The sequence below is a fragment of the Cebus imitator genome, unplaced genomic scaffold (assembly GCF_001604975.1).
Source record: "Cebus imitator isolate Cc_AM_T3 unplaced genomic scaffold, Cebus_imitator-1.0 Scaffold170, whole genome shotgun sequence".
NCBI classification, from domain to species: domain Eukaryota; kingdom Metazoa; phylum Chordata; class Mammalia; order Primates; family Cebidae; genus Cebus; species Cebus imitator.
The window spans coordinates 2,828,092-2,842,990 of NW_016107485.1; the positions used below are offsets into that span (position 1 = coordinate 2,828,092).

At 51.0% G+C, this 14,899-nt stretch overlaps 1 protein-coding gene, 1 long non-coding RNA gene and 1 pseudogene across 2 annotated transcripts in view; 2 read left to right on the top strand and 1 right to left on the bottom strand.

Moving 5' to 3' along the window:
• The window catches only part of LOC108315397, a 45,384-nt gene extending 42,795 nt beyond the window's left edge, over positions 1-2,589 (top strand). The window contains exon 3 of the long non-coding RNA XR_005202822.1: positions 2,392-2,589. This is a non-coding gene — a long non-coding RNA (uncharacterized LOC108315397). The remainder of the gene's footprint in view (positions 1-2,391) is intronic.
• Positions 2,590-4,164: 1,575 nt separating this feature from the next.
• MCHR1 (melanin concentrating hormone receptor 1) lies at positions 4,165-8,004 on the bottom strand. The gene is made up of 2 exons (XM_017544734.1): positions 7,262-8,004; positions 4,165-6,035 (listed from the first exon to the last, which is right to left on the bottom strand). The coding sequence occupies exons 1-2, from the start codon at positions 7,548-7,550 to the stop codon at positions 5,059-5,061; spliced, it is 1,266 nt and encodes a 421-aa protein (XP_017400223.1). The 5' UTR covers positions 7,551-8,004; the 3' UTR covers positions 4,165-5,058.
• Positions 8,005-12,951: 4,947 nt separating this feature from the next.
• On the top strand, positions 12,952-14,114 carry LOC108315395 (annotated as a pseudogene).
• The last annotated feature ends 785 nt before the right edge of the window (positions 14,115-14,899 follow it).

The following is a 14,899-nucleotide window of genomic DNA, read 5'->3' on the forward strand; positions in this document are numbered from 1 at the left end:
TGGAGACAGAGTCTCACTCTGTTGTTTAGGCTGGAGTGCAATGGCGCAATCTCGGGTCACTGCTCAGGTCACTGCAAATTCTGCCTCCCAGATTCAAGTGATTCTCCTGCCTCAGCTTTCTGAGTAGCTGGGACCACAGGTACTCACCACCATCCCTTGCTAATTTTTGTATTTTTAATAGAGACGGGGTTTCACCATGTTGGCCAGGCTGGTATCTAACTCCTGACCTCAGGTGATCCGCCTGCCTCAGCCTTGAAAAGTCCTGGGATTACAGGCATGAGCCACTGCGCCTGGCCTGATCTGGCAATTCTTATGGGTATATGCCAAAAATAATTGAAAGCACTACCTCCAACAGATATTTGTGCACTCAGGTTCACAATAGCCAAAAGGTGGAAACAAGAGATGAATCATAAACAAAATGTGGTATACACATACAATGGAATCTCATTCATCCTTTAAACGGAGGAAGATTCTGACACATACGACAATGTGAATGAACCTTAAGGACATTATGCTAAGTGAAATAAGCCAGTCATGAAAGAACAAATTCTGTGTGATTCCACTTATACGAGGTTCCTAGAGCAGTCAAATCCAGAGACAGAAAGTAGCATTGTGGTTGCCAGGAGTTATGGGGATGGAGAAGTAGTGAGTTCGTGTTTAATTGGTAAGGAGTTTCAGTTTGGGAAGATGGAGAAGTTCTGGCGATGGATAGTGGTGATGGTTGTACAATAATGTGAATGTATTTAATGCCACTGAATTTTACACTTGAAATTGTTAAAATAGTAAATTTTATGTTATGTGTATTTTACCAAAATTAAAAATCAGCTGGGCGTGGTGCTTTTGCCTGTAATCCCAGCACTTTGGGAGGCTGAGGCGGGCAGATGACCTGAGGTCAGGAGTTCGAGACCATTGTGGCCAACGTGGTGAAACCCCATCTCTACTAAAAATACAAAAATTAGCCAGGCATGGTGGCACGTGCCTGTAATCCCAGCTACTTTGAAGGCTGAGGCAGTAGAATTGCTTGAACCCGGGAGGTGAAGGTTGCAGTGAGCTGAGATCATGCCACCGTACTCCAGCCTGGATGACCGAGTGAGACCGTCTCAAAAAATAAATAAATAAATTAGATCAGGTACAGTGACTCACACCTGCAATCCCAGTCCTTTTGGAGTGTGAAGTGGGCAGATCACTTGAGCCCAGGAGTTCAAGACCAGCCTGCGCAACGTGGTAGAACCCCATCTCCACCAAAACAAAACAAAAAATAGTGGGCATGGTGACGTGCACCTGTAGTCCCAGCTACTTGGAAGGCTGAGGTGAGGGGAGCATCGCGTGAGTCCAGGAGGTCAAGGCTGCAGTGAGCTGAGACTGCCCAGCGGTACTGCAGTCTGGGTGACAGTGCCAGACCCCGTCTCAAAATAAATAAATAAAATTTGTTAATTACTTAAATAACCGATGATGCAGAAAGGAACAAACAATCACAAACCCAATGCCAGTCGCTGCGTTTGGTGCCCTGCTTACTTTTCTCTTGTGAACAGCAAAGTGTGGAAGTGCCGCTATGTACTCAGTTGCAACATAAGCTTTGAGGTCAGAGTCTCTCAGCTGTGAAATTCTGCTGGGTGCTGGGCGGTCGTTTAGGAGCATAATCCTCACAGTTGGAGAGGAAATGTTTTCTGGGGAAAATACAAGGCAGGAGTGGATTAAGCACTTGAGAAGAATGTGAGTTAGTGTTTAATTGATATGGAATTAAGCACTAATTAAAAATACAAAAATTAGGCCGGCGTGGTGGTATGCACCTGTGTCTACTTGAGAGGCTGAGGCAGGAGAATCACTTGAATTTGGGGAGATGACTTGATGGAACCCCGTGTGAGAAACTATTTGTTAGATGTGGGAAGGGGGAGAGGAGCAAAAAGATGGACCACAGGGTCTTCCCTGCCTTCTTGGACTCTCTCTGCAGCTCACGGTGGCCCCCACAGCTCCCCAAGGTTCTGGCCATATCCCCCGCCTTAAGGAGGAGGAAAGGAAGGTTCCTCTCATGCCTCAGACCTCAGCCCTGCACCCAGTCCACCATTCCCACCAGCAGTGTCAGGAAGAGGCTCTCACCAGCAAGCCAGCGCTCACCTCTGCTCCCCTCATCCACATCTCTATTGTGTCCAGGTTTCTGCCGATCAGACTGGGGATAGATGTGACGGTGACAGCTTCCCCAGCTTCCATCATAACCCCCCCCTTCAAGCCTCACTTCCCCACTTCTCCCCTTGACCACCCTAACTTCACCTCTCCCCTCCGCCTCTCCCCACTGGAAGGTTTATTGTTACCCACTCACCTTCATGACTCCACCCACTCACTTTCATGACTCCACCCACTCTCATGACTTCACCTACTCTGCTTCCATTTCAGTTGCTTGAGTGTGGGGCTGAGAGCTGAAGGACTGGATGCCCCCTTCTCCAGGACCTTCGGGGGCTTTTGCTGGGCATGTGCCCACCCACCCACTGTGACCTGTTGACCTGGTGATGTTCATTCCCTGGAAGAGGCCATCTCACTTGTTTCCTCTCTGGATTCCTCCTTGGAGTGTTGGAAGGTGAGAGGAAGTGAGGATCAGGCAGGGGCTGGGGCTGATAGACACCTGGGGAAGCCTTCCCATAGACAAACCCTATGCAGGAAGACTTTATCACACTCGTGGCTATGAGTTGGATCTTCTTGGATTTGCCTCAAGGCTTCCCTAAGAATCTTTTTCTTTTCTTTTCTTTTGAGACAGAGTTTTTGCTCTTGTTGCCCAGGCTGGAGTGCAATGGTGTAATCTCGGCTCACTGCAACCTTCGCCTCCCAGGTTCAAGCAATTCTCCTGCCCCAGCCTCCCAAGTAGCTGGGACTACAAAAATTAGATACCACGCCCAGCTCATTTTTGTATTGTTAGTAGAGATGGAGTTTCACCATTTTGGCCAGGCTGATCTCAAACCACTGATCTCAGGTGATCCACCTGCCTCAGCCTCCTAGAGTGCTGGGATTACAGGTATGAACCACCGAGCCTGGCCATAATCTTTTCTTTTATTAAGTGACCGTCTAAAATAGACTTCAAGTTACCTGTGGCAGCTGGTGACCCTACTGTTAGCAAGTAAGGAAAATAACCATCAGCTTCTTTATTCCCCAGGTGCTGGGTGGAGGGGAACACAGGCCAGAAAATACTACTACTAATGATTGTGATAAAGAGCTCCCCAGGGGCCAGATGTGGTGGCTCAAGCCTGTAATCCCAGCACTTCTGGAGGCCAAGGTGGGAGGATTGCTTGAGCCCAGGAGTTTGACACTAGCCTGGGCAACATGGCAAGATCCTGTCTCTCTAAAATATAAAAAATTAGGCATGATGGTGTGGGCCTGTGATCCCAGCTACTTGTGAGGCTGAGGTGGGAGGGTCACTTGAGTCTGGGAGGTCGAGTCTACAGTGAGGTGTGATCATGTCACCTGCACTCCAGCCTGGGCAACAGGGGAAGGCCTTGTGTAAAAAAAAAAAAAAAAGCCTCCCTGGGACCCAAGGAAGCTGCCCAGAAGTTTTCTAAAGAGGCTCCCTACTGCAACTCTGCAGAGGAACAGGCTATGCTGGTGCCCCTGCTTTAAGGATGCTTGCAGTTTGCTCCTGCTATCTCACTAAGATCTGCTGAGCCCTGCACTGGTGGCTCCCGCCCCCTCTCAGTGAAGACGCCAAAAAGCAGCAGCCAAGCAGCAGTCATGGCTGCCTCCCAGTGGCCCCAGCTGTAATCTGTTCAAGGTGCCCCCACCAGATCTCAGCTGCAGCAAGCAGATAGGCTTTAGCTGCCCTAAGAGCTGGCTCTGCAGCTGGTGACTCAGCGGGGGTTGGTGGGGGTTGGCCCTTGGGGCCTGAGGGGCCAGCACTGGTGACAACAAAGTCCAGGGGATGTTGTGCAGAAGACCGGAAGCTGAGTCCCCAGAACAAGCCCAGCAGCAGAACTACAAGTGAATAAATCCCCAGTAATTCCATTTATGCCACTGAATCCTCCCTGTGGGTTCAGAAAAACAGAACACTGCTTCATGCTTCCTAAAAATGCAGCCTGAACCAAGGTCTAAATTCCACAGCCAAGTGACCCCTCTTTCTCTTTTCTGCTACCTACCTTCCCCCCAACACACACACCCCCAAGTCCACAAGAACATCCAGAATGATGTGGGTGGAGATTTTCCTTTATTTGTTTTTATTTTGGAGAGGAAGGGCTAGGGCAAAGAGATGATGCCAGCACACCGGGCACCAGAATGGACCCTGCACATGCAGAATACACGGACACTCATGCTGGACTAGCGACTCAGCAAATATGCCCCAAGGAGAGAATGTCACCAGAGCTGCAAAAGCCCCCCCCCAACTTTTATTAGTTTTAAGACCCCCACCCACACCCACCCCAGGTCACCTTGTCATTCTCAGTAAGCAGACCTCCTGCCAAACTGGGCTTTTACTCCTGTGGGCTTAGCGCCAGAACCACCCCCAAATAAACAAGCACCCTCTGGAGTAAAAGGGAAATTGACAGGATGCTGGAATGCAGAGAGGTGGTACGCTTCATTTTTCATCATCCACCAGCTTGGGAGAAAGGCCGCCTTCCATCACACCAGTAAGAGGCGGGAAAGAGTGATTGGGCCCTTTCCCATCTCCCAGGCCTTGTGTAACAAGGCCCTGGCTGCTCACACTCCAGCCCTGCCTGACTTTAAACAAACCCAGTCCATAGCCTTGCACCTTTTCCCTTGGGAAAAAGACATTTGAGAGCTCACAGATATAGTGCTCAACCAATTATCCAAACCAACATCTTCTCTTGCTCAGCTTCTGTTCCACCCAAAGGTCTCATCCTGCTTCCCCAAGGGGATTTCTGATACCTGAAACCACCAAACCTGACTCTAGGCCTCCCCCACAATGTATGGGCCCCATGGAATGTATTTATTTCATTGCTGTAACCTCTCACCACTCAGCCTCCCTGCATTCCCCCAGAGTGGTCTTGGGTTTTTCTTGGCATCTCTCCCGGTGGCTTGCTGTGGTGTCCTGACTCGGAGGTGTCCAGGGTGGCCGGGGAAATGTCAAGTGCCTTTGCTTTCTGTCCTCTCCTCGTCAGCCGTCTGAGCGTTGCTCACAGTGCGAAGCTGCCCCTGGGCTGCAGGCTTCACCGACAGGACCAAGCGTTTGCGGAACGTCTCACAGAGCACGATGTACACAAAGGGGTTAAGGCAGCTGTTGGCGTAGCCCAAGCTGATGGCTGCGTTGTACAGGTAGACAAAGGTGAGGGTGGGGCGGCTGATGGACAACTGGGTCAGCTGTAGCACATAGTAAGGCGCCCAGCACACAAAGAAGACCAGGCAGATGGCAATGGCTGTGCGAGTCACCCTCTTTGTCCGCAGCCGGATGCTGCGCTGGGAGGCGGGGGCCACCGAGGACGTCATGCGCTGCAGGATCCTCACGTACGCAGCCGTGATGACCACAAAAGGCAGGGCAAAGGCCAGGAAAAACTGGTACAGGGTGAACCAGTAGAGGTCAGTGTCCGGGTTGGGCAGGCGGATGCCGCAGCCCACGGCACCTCCTGGGAAGGGGATGAGTCTGGCATAGAGCCACACAGGGGTGATGCTGATGAAGGAGAGGACCCACAGGAGGCAGATCACCAGGGTGGCCACAGAGGGCTTCCGGAACTTTGTGGAGGAGATGGGGTGGACAGTGGCCAGATAGCGGTCAATGGCCATGGCGGTCAGGATGTAGGTGCTGGTGAACTGACTGTTGGCATCCATGGCCGTGATGAGGGTGCACATGGTCTCCCCAAAGTGCCACACCCCGTTGCCCATGAGCTGGTGGATCATAAAGGGCATGCCCAGGAGAAAGAGGAGATCCACCACCGACAAGTTGATGATGAAGATGTCGGGGACATTGCTGCACCAGTGCAGCTTGGACTTCTTCACCACCGCAAAGATGACCGTGGAGTTCCCAACGATGCCCAGGAGGCAGATGGTGCCGAACACAGAAGGCATGATGATGTTGATGTAGGAGCTCCCTGTGCGAGAAGGGGATCCTGGGGACGGAAGGAGCAAGCGTCGGCCGTTTGACAGGGGCTCTGCTCTAAGAACTGGCATCCTGCCGGCATGCTCAGCCTCCAGCGACCCACCGTTCGTCTGGAATCCTCTCTCTCCATTCTCCCTCCCTTCACCGTTGCTAATCTTGTCCCCTTGCTCTCCTCCTCCATAGGTTTCCTGGTGAATCCTACCAGATTCCCCTGAGCCACCTGTCGGGGAAGGACACGACTCGCCTGCCTCCCGCAGGCACCAGAGGCGAGAACCACAGCTGTCTGCAGAGATTACTCCGTGCGGCCCGGCTTCACCAGGAAACCTCGTCAAAATAGCCAGAAGGACACAAAAGTAAGTGTGTGTGTGTGTGTGTGTGTGTGTGTGTGTGTGTGTGTACGTGCGCTTTTCTTATATGCAGCCCTGAGTGTTTCATTTTGGAGATACCTGGTTGGAAACTGTACTGATTCTTGGGCATCTCTGTGGGCGACTGTCTTGTAGAGGCTTGCCAGCTGTGCCCGGGTCAAGCCAGCAGCCCTCCCAGCCCCAGGCTTCCTAGCAGGGATTTCCTTGATTGGCATCTTCTGAGCCTGGGCTTCCCGAGTGGAGCAGAGACAGAAGCTGTGTGTTGCAGCTCAGCAGCCTGAAAAAAGGCTCCACATAAACCTTTCCTCTTTTCCTTCCTTCCCTTCTCCTTCAAAGCTGGAATCCCAGGGCATCGCAGCTCTGGAAATGTCAGGAAGCTTAATTCACCAGAAAAGTTAATCCCCTCATGGTTCCGTGAAGTCTTCCCTTCCCAGGGCCTCTCCCGGGGGCAGGAAGGATGCCTCAGACCTCATCACCCAAGTGTGAGTAAAACACAGAGGCTACCGGTGCAGGAGTGAGCCTCCTGCTGCCTCCCACATACCTCCCTCCAGCTTCTCTCGCTTGCTTTTCCAGCCTGGAATTTTTTCTCCCAAGCATCTTTGGAACCCAGCAGCGAGCTTTCCCCTGCTGCCTCGCGGCTGGCCCCCGTCTTTGCCATTCTGAACATGCCTTCGCCCCCTGCTCTGCTGCTGCCCGTCTGCCCCTGCGGGCCCCTGACCCCTTCACTCCTGCCCCTTGAGCAAAGCAGACCATGTATCTTGTCCCAGAGAACTGTAACAAAGTTTCCCAAGCAGTTTAGCTCAGGGGTGAAAGCTTCCCATTTCCCACCCGCAGCCCAGAGGAGGAAGGATTCCCAGTCAACTCAACTCACCTGCCGAGGTGAGGTTGTCGGGGCCATCAGAGGTATTGCTGGCATTGGGGCCAGTGGACAGCAGCGAGGCTTCCAGGTCCATCCAGCCAGTGCCGGTCTCCTGCTCCCCCAACTGAGCTGAGCTCCCCTCTGCCCACGCAGGCTGCGGCAGCCTCCAGCGCCCGCCACCTTGTCCCGGAGCGAAAGCCCCGCAGTCAGGAAGGGGGTCCTCCTCAGCAGCCTGGCAGCCTCTGCCGTCTCCAAGCCCAACTGCCCTCCCCACTCCCTCCTTCCCGGCTCCCACTGACATCACCTAGACACATTAACATTCGGAGGCAGATGCACATTAACCTCTTCAGTCCCGGGCTGCGGCTGGCTGCCACTTCTGAACGCCTGCAGAGCCCCAGGGCCCAGGGGAAGCCGGGAGCGACTGGGTACAGGCAGCCCCATCAGGAAAGGGATCTCCTTCCCACTGATACTTGGGACTGTCTCGTGTGCTTACAGGGGCTGCCGCTTGCCTTGAGTGGGGATCGAGGTCTCTGCAAAGGCAAACAGGAAAGCAAACGGGCTGCCTCCCTTTGGAGGAGAGAGCAGCCTGGCTTAGCCCCTATCCCAGGTACAAGTGGCTGGGCCACATGGCAGGGTCCAGGGGTAACTGTGCACAGAGCTTTGGAATCAAAGGCTTAGACTACAGCAGGGCTGCCCCTCACATGCACTCAGGGCACCCTCAGCCCCTTCCCCATGCCCTGATGGCTTCCAACCATCTTGCTGTCTATGCTGCCAGCGTCCTGCAGAAGCTGAGGAGTCGGCTGCTGAATCCTTGCCTGGCCCTCAGAGGTGACACAGGTCACTCCATGCTGGCAGTAGCCAGGACTTCAGGGACTGGAAGGGGACAAACTCCCATCTGCATGGGATCTGCCTAGACCAGGCTCACAGAGGTTTTATTTTTCTAAATGTTCTGAGGTCTCTAAGGTTTGACCTGGGAGTCTTTGAGACAAATATCCGAGCACGAGCACCCAAAGAGATCATCCCAGAGCATCAGCCTCGGTGGAAAAGGCGTTGAGTGAATTTTCCACAGAGGCATCCTGCTGCCAGCCTCTGGGGCCCTCACAGCCAGGAGCTGCCACTGCACCCACCGCTGGACTCGGGAGCCAGGGGCCGAGGTTCACATGGATCCCTACATCATGCGTCCTCTGTCTTGTCTACTTATGGGGCTCATTCAGTAAACATTTATTGAGTACTTACTACCTGCCAAGCACTGTTCTAGGTTTTGCAGTTAAAAAAAAAAATAGTGGGGTTGGGGGGAAGGGATAAAGTCCTTTCCTCGTGAAGATTGCATTCAAGTTGGGGGGAGACAGAAAACATAACCCTCCAAAAGACAATTCATGATATTGGCAATTACTATGAAAAATTTAAAGCAGGGTGAGCTGGCAGGCGAATACCAAGAGAGGTGGAGGTTGCTACTTTATAGAGGACTGATCATCGAGGAAGGCCTCACGGAGAAGGGCTTCCAGAAAAGTCCTGAAGGAAGTGAGGAAGCATGCTTAGAAATATTCTGGAGGACCAGCGTTCTCAGCCATGGAAATCCCCAGTGCAAAGGCCCTGCGGCAGAGTGTGCAGGTGACTCTGGAGAACAGTGTTCGGCCAGGTTCGGTGGCTCACGCCCGGGATCCCAGCACTTTGCGAGGCCAAGGCAGGCAGATTGCTTAAGCTCAGGAGTTCAAGACCAGCTTGGACAATGTTGTAGAACCTCATCTCTACAAAAATACAAAAATTAGGCCGGGTGCAGTGGCTCACACCTGTAATCCCAGCACTTTGGGAGGCTAAGGCGGGTGGATCACCTGAAGTCAGGAGTTCAAGACCAGCCTGGCCAACATGGTGAAACCCCATCTCTACTAAAAGTACAAAATTAGCCAGGCATGGTGGCGTGCGCCTGTAATCCCAGCTACTCAGGAGGCTGAGGCAGTCGCCTGAACCTGGGAGGCGGAGGTTGCAGTGAGCTGAGATCGCATCATCGCACTCCAGCCTGGGCAACAAGAGTGAAACTCCGTCTCAAAAAAAAACAAAGAAAGTAGCCAGGCATGGTGGTGGGTGCCTGTAATTCCAGGTACTTAAGCCATTGAGGCAGGAGAATCGCTTGAACCCAGGAGGCAGAGGTTACAGTGAGTCAAGACTGGGTCACTATACTCCAGCCTGGGCAACACAGCAAGACCCTGTCTCAAAAAAAAAAAAAAGAAAAGAAAAAATATACTCCAGGTAAAGATAACTTATGAAAAGCTTAAAGCAGGGTGAGAGGGTCCAGGAATACCAGGAGAGGTGGAGGTTGCTATTTTATATAGGATTGATCAACAAGGAAGGCCTCTCTGAGAAGCGTTTCCAGACAAGTCCTAAAGGAAGTGAGGAGGCATGCTTAGAAATATTCTGGAGGACCAGCGTTCCCAGCCATGGAAATCCCCAGTGCAAAGGCCCTGCAGCAGGAGTGTGCAGGTGACTCTGGAGAACACTGCAGCTACAGTAGAGATCAGTAGGAGCTGACATTAGAGAGGAAGAAGCAGGAAGGGCAGATTCTGCCCAGCCTTGCCAGCCAGTGTAAGCACTTTCGCTTTTCCTTTAGTGGAAACGGGAGTCACCAGGGGGTTTTCAGCTGAGAAAAGACATGATCAGACATGTTTCGAAAGGATCCGTCTGAGCCGGGCATGGTGGCTCACGCCTGTAAATCCCAGTACTTTCGGAGGCAGAGGTGGGGGAACAGCTGAGGTCAAGGCAGGTAGATCACCCAAGGTCAGGAGTTTGAGACCAGCCTAGCCAACATGGCGAAACCCTGTCTCTACTAAAATACAAAAATTAACTGGGCATGGTGGCATGTGCCTGTAATCTTAGCTACTCAGGAGACTAAGACAGGAGAATCGCTTGAACCCGAGAAGCGGAAGTTGCAGTGAGCTGAGATCACACTACTACATTCCAGTCTGGGCGACAGAGCGAGACTCCATCTAAAAAAAAAAAGGTGGGGGCTGGGTGTGGTTGCTCACATCTGTAATCCCAGCACTTTGGGAGGCTGAGGCGGGCAGATCATGTGATCAGGAGTTCGAAACCAGCCTCGCCAGCATGGTGAAACCTCGTCTCTACTAAAAATACAAAACTTAGCCGGGCATGGTGGTGCACGCCTGTAGTCCCAGCTACTCAGGAGGCTGAGGCAGGAGAATTGCATGAACCCGGGAGGCAGAGGTTGTGGTGAGCTGAGATAGTGCCACCGCACTCCAGCCTGGGCGATGGAGCCAGACTCCATCTCAAAAACAAACTCTGCTAAGTACCAGTGGATAGGGGAGGCAGGGAGTGAGAAACGATTGTTCAACGGATATGGAGTTTCTGTTTGGGATGACAGAAAAGTTCTAGAAATTGGCCAAGCATGGTGGCTCAATGCCTGTAATACCAGCACTTTGGGAGGCTGAGGCAGGTGGATCACCTGAGGTTAGGAGTTCGAGACCAGCTTGGCCAACGTGGTGAAACACCATCTCTACTAAAAATACAAAAATTATTTAGTTGTAGTGGTGCTTGCTTTTAATGCCAGCTACTTGGGAAGCTGAGGTGGGAGGACTGCTTGAACCCGGGAGACAGATACTGCAGTGAGCTAAGATTGCGTCACTGCATTCTAGCCTAGGCAACAGAATAAGACTCTACCGAAAAAAAAAAAAAAAAAAAAAAAAAAAAGTTGGCCGAATGTGGTGGCTACGCCTGTAATCCAAGCACTTTGGAGGCCAAGGTGGGCAGATCACCTGAGGTCGGTAGTTCAAGACCAGCCTGGCCAACATGGTGAAACCCCGTCTTTACTAAAAAAAAAAAAAAAAGAAAAAAAAAAAGTTAGGCGGGGCACAGTGGCTCACGCCTATAATCCCAGCACTTTGGAAGGCCAAGGCAGGTGGATCACTTGAGGTCAGGAGTTCGAGACCAGCCTGGCCAACATGGTGAAACCCTGTGGCTATTAAACATACAAAAAGTTAACTGGGCATGGTAGTGGCTGCCTGTAATCACAGCTGCTTGGGAAGCTGAGGCAGAGAATTGCTTGAACCTGGGAGGTGCAGGTTGCAGTGAGCTGAGATCGCACCATTGTACTCCAGCCTAGGCAACAAGGAGCAAAACTCCATCTCAAAAAAAAAAAGAAAAAATTCTAGAAATAGACAGTGATAATGGCTGCACAACATTGTGAAAGTACTTAACACCACTAAATTGGACACTTAAAAGTGGTTAAAATGGTAAATTTTATGTTATGTATATTGTACCACAACATATAAAGGGAAGAGGCAAATTTCATGTATATTTTGCCACATACAAAAAATCCCAAAACTCTGCTGTGGCCATCTCAGCATCCCCACCTTATTATTATAGACCATTTCATGGAGCTATCCCAGAAACATGTTAGGACTGGCTCCAACTACATCCTGCTTTACAGGAGAGTATGCCCTGTCAAGAAACTATCTCTTTTCTTTTTTATTTAATTGATTTTTTTTTCATCTGAGACAGAGTCTGGCTCTGTTTCCCAGCCTGGAATGCAGTTGTATGATCTCAGCTCACTGCAACCTCTGCCTCCTGGGTTCAAGTGATTCTCTTGCTTCAGCCTCCTGAGTAGCTGGGATTACAAACATGTGCCACCATGCTCAGCTAATTTTTAGTAGAGATGGGGTCTCACTATGTTGCCCAGGCTGGTCTTGAACTCCTGGCCTCCAGCGATCCACCTGCCTTGGCCTCCCAAAGTGCTGGGATTACAGGCATGAGCCACCACGCCTCGTCTATTTATTTGATTTGAGATGGGGGCTCACTGTCACCCAGGCTGGAGTGCAGTGACGAGATTTTAGCTCACTGCAACTTCTGACTCCCTGGTTCAAGTGATCCTCTTGCCTCAGCCTCCCTAGTAGCTAGAACTACAGGCATAAGCCATGATGCCCAGCTAATTTTGTTTTATTAAATTTTTTGTAGAGACAAGGTGTCATGATGTTGCCCAAGCTGGTCTTGAACTCCTGGGCTCAAGGGATCCTACTGTCTTGGCCTCTCAAGGTCAAGGGATTACAAGCATGAGCCACCACACTTGGCTGAAACGATCTCCTTTCAATGTTATATTTGCACCATAATCTAGCACCCTCAAGGTCCACTTCTGGCTGGGTGGGGTGGCTCTCACCTGTAATCCAGCATTGTGGGAGGTAGAGGCCAGAGAAGCACTTGAGCCTAAGAACTCAAGACCAGTCTGGGCAACATAGCAAGACCCTCTCTGCAAAAAGTTAAAAATTAGCCAGGCATGGTGGTGTATGACTGTAGTCCCAGCTACCTGGGAGTCTGAGGCTGGAGGATTGCTTGAGCCCAGGAAATTGAGGATATGGAGAGAAGTGTTTGCACCAACACACTTTAGCATGGGTGACAAAGCAAGGCCCTCTCTCTGAAAAAAAAAAAAAAAAAAAAAAAAAAAACCCCCTCCCCAAAAAAAAAAAAAAAAAAAAAAAAAAAGATCCACTCCCACACATAGTCTTTTTATTTTTCCCGTTCATCTTAGCTGGTCCTGGTCCTCATGGGTGAGCTATTTCCTCCAAAAGCAGAGGCTGTATTTCCCATATCAAGCTCCAACACTGACACCTGACCCCAGTTATTGGGTCCAGAGCAATGACAGGCTCTCTGTCCTTCCTGTTCAATGACAGCTGCATCTTCTCATGCAGCGCCAGTTGTATCCCCAGGGCACCAAGGTGAAGGTGAAGGCTGGAGTAATCAGATTTGGCCAGATTGGGCCTCTGGTCACCCAGGCTGCTTTTAACTCTAGCAAAATGGAGATTGTCGCCATCAATGACCCCTTCATTGACCTCAGCTACATGTTCAAGTATGATTCCACCCATGACAAGTTCCATAGCACCATCAGGCTGAAAATGGGAAGCTTGTCATCAATGGAAATCCCATCACCATCTTCCAGGAATGAGATCCCACCACAATAAAAGGGGGTGATGCTGTTGCTGATTATAGTATGGAGCCCATCAATGTCTTCACTACTATGGAGAAGGCTGGGACTCGTTTAGATGGGGGAGCCAATGAGTTACCATCTCTGCCCCTTCTGCTGATGCCCCCATGTTTGTGATGGGCGTGAACATGAGAAGTATGGAAACAGCCTCAAGATTATCAGCAATGCCTCCTGCACCACCAGCTGCTTAACCCCCTTGGCCAAGATCATCCATGACAACTTTGGCACCATGGAAGGACTCCTGACCACAGTTCATGCCTTCACTGCTGTGCTGGGATTACAGGCGTGAGCCACTGCACGAAGATTCTGCCATTATTTTTTTCAAGCCTTCCAAGCAGTTAAAAACCCAGAAGAGTATTGATGGTCCCTCTGGGAAATTGTAGCATGATGCCGAAGGGCTCTCTAGAACATCATTCCTGCATCTACTGGCACTGCTACGCCTGTGGGTAAAGTCATCCCCGAGCTAAATGGGAAGCTCACTAGCAAGGCCTTCCATTTCCCCACTACCGACATGTTGGTCGTGGACCTGACCTGCCCTCTGGCAAAACCTTCCAAATATAGTGACATCAAGACGATGGCGAAGCAGGCATTGGAGGAGCTCCTGAGCTGCACTGAGCACCAGGTTGACTCTTCTGACTTTGACAGTGACACCCATTCTTCCACCTTGAATGCGGGGGCTGGCATTGCCCTCAACAATGACTTTGTCATTTCCGCTATGACAGTGAATTTGGCTACAGCTAAAGGATGGTGAACCTTATGGTCCACATGGCCTCCAAAGGAGGAAGAGCCCCAGGCCACCAATCCCAGTGAGAGCACAAGAGGAAGAGAGAGGCCCTCAGCTGCTGGGGAGCCCTGCTGCATTCAGCCCCCACCGCACCGAGCATCTCCCCTCGACATAGGTTCCATGTCAGACCCCCTGAAGAGGGTGGGGCCTAGGGAGACCCACATTGTCATGTACCATCAATAAAGTCCCCTGTACTTCCAACTGTTAGAGTCAGGAGAAGAAGCAGTGAGAGGAAATGAGGCGCATATCTGAGGACAGCTATCCTCCTGCAAGTCAGTTGAATCCTAGCATGACTTCCAGACAAGGGCAGGCTGGTCTCCTCTAGCAAGGGAGAGAGGGTTGCTTTTGCTGGCCTGGAATGTTCAGGGGGTTCAGAGAAATCTGGGGGTTCAGTGTTCTCAAGTACATCCAGATGGCCCCTCTTAAGCCTCAGGGTTCCAATCCTTTCATATCAGGGATTTGACTTTAGCATTGGCGATGCATTAGGGCTGCCCATATTCTATCTTTCTTGCAACAATGCAACTCTTACAATTAGAATCTGGGTCTTATTCTCAGCAATGTCTGCCTTACTGCTGCAGAAGATGAGGGTCTCTAATTGTTGCTTTGAAGATCTTCTGGCTTTTACTGTATGTCTCGAATTGATAGTTGGCTCTCTGACTTTGCCATTTTTTTTCTTGTCTCTTCTTTTTTTTTGTTTTTTTGAGACAGAGTTTCCCTCTGTCACCCAGGCTGGAGTGCAGTGGCCTGATCCCAGCTCACTGCAACCTCCACCTCCCAGGCTCAAGTGATTTTTGTGCCTTGGCCTCCTGAGTAGCTGGGATTACAGGCACCTGCCACATACCCAGCTAATTTTTATATTTTTAGTAGAGATGGGGTTTTACCA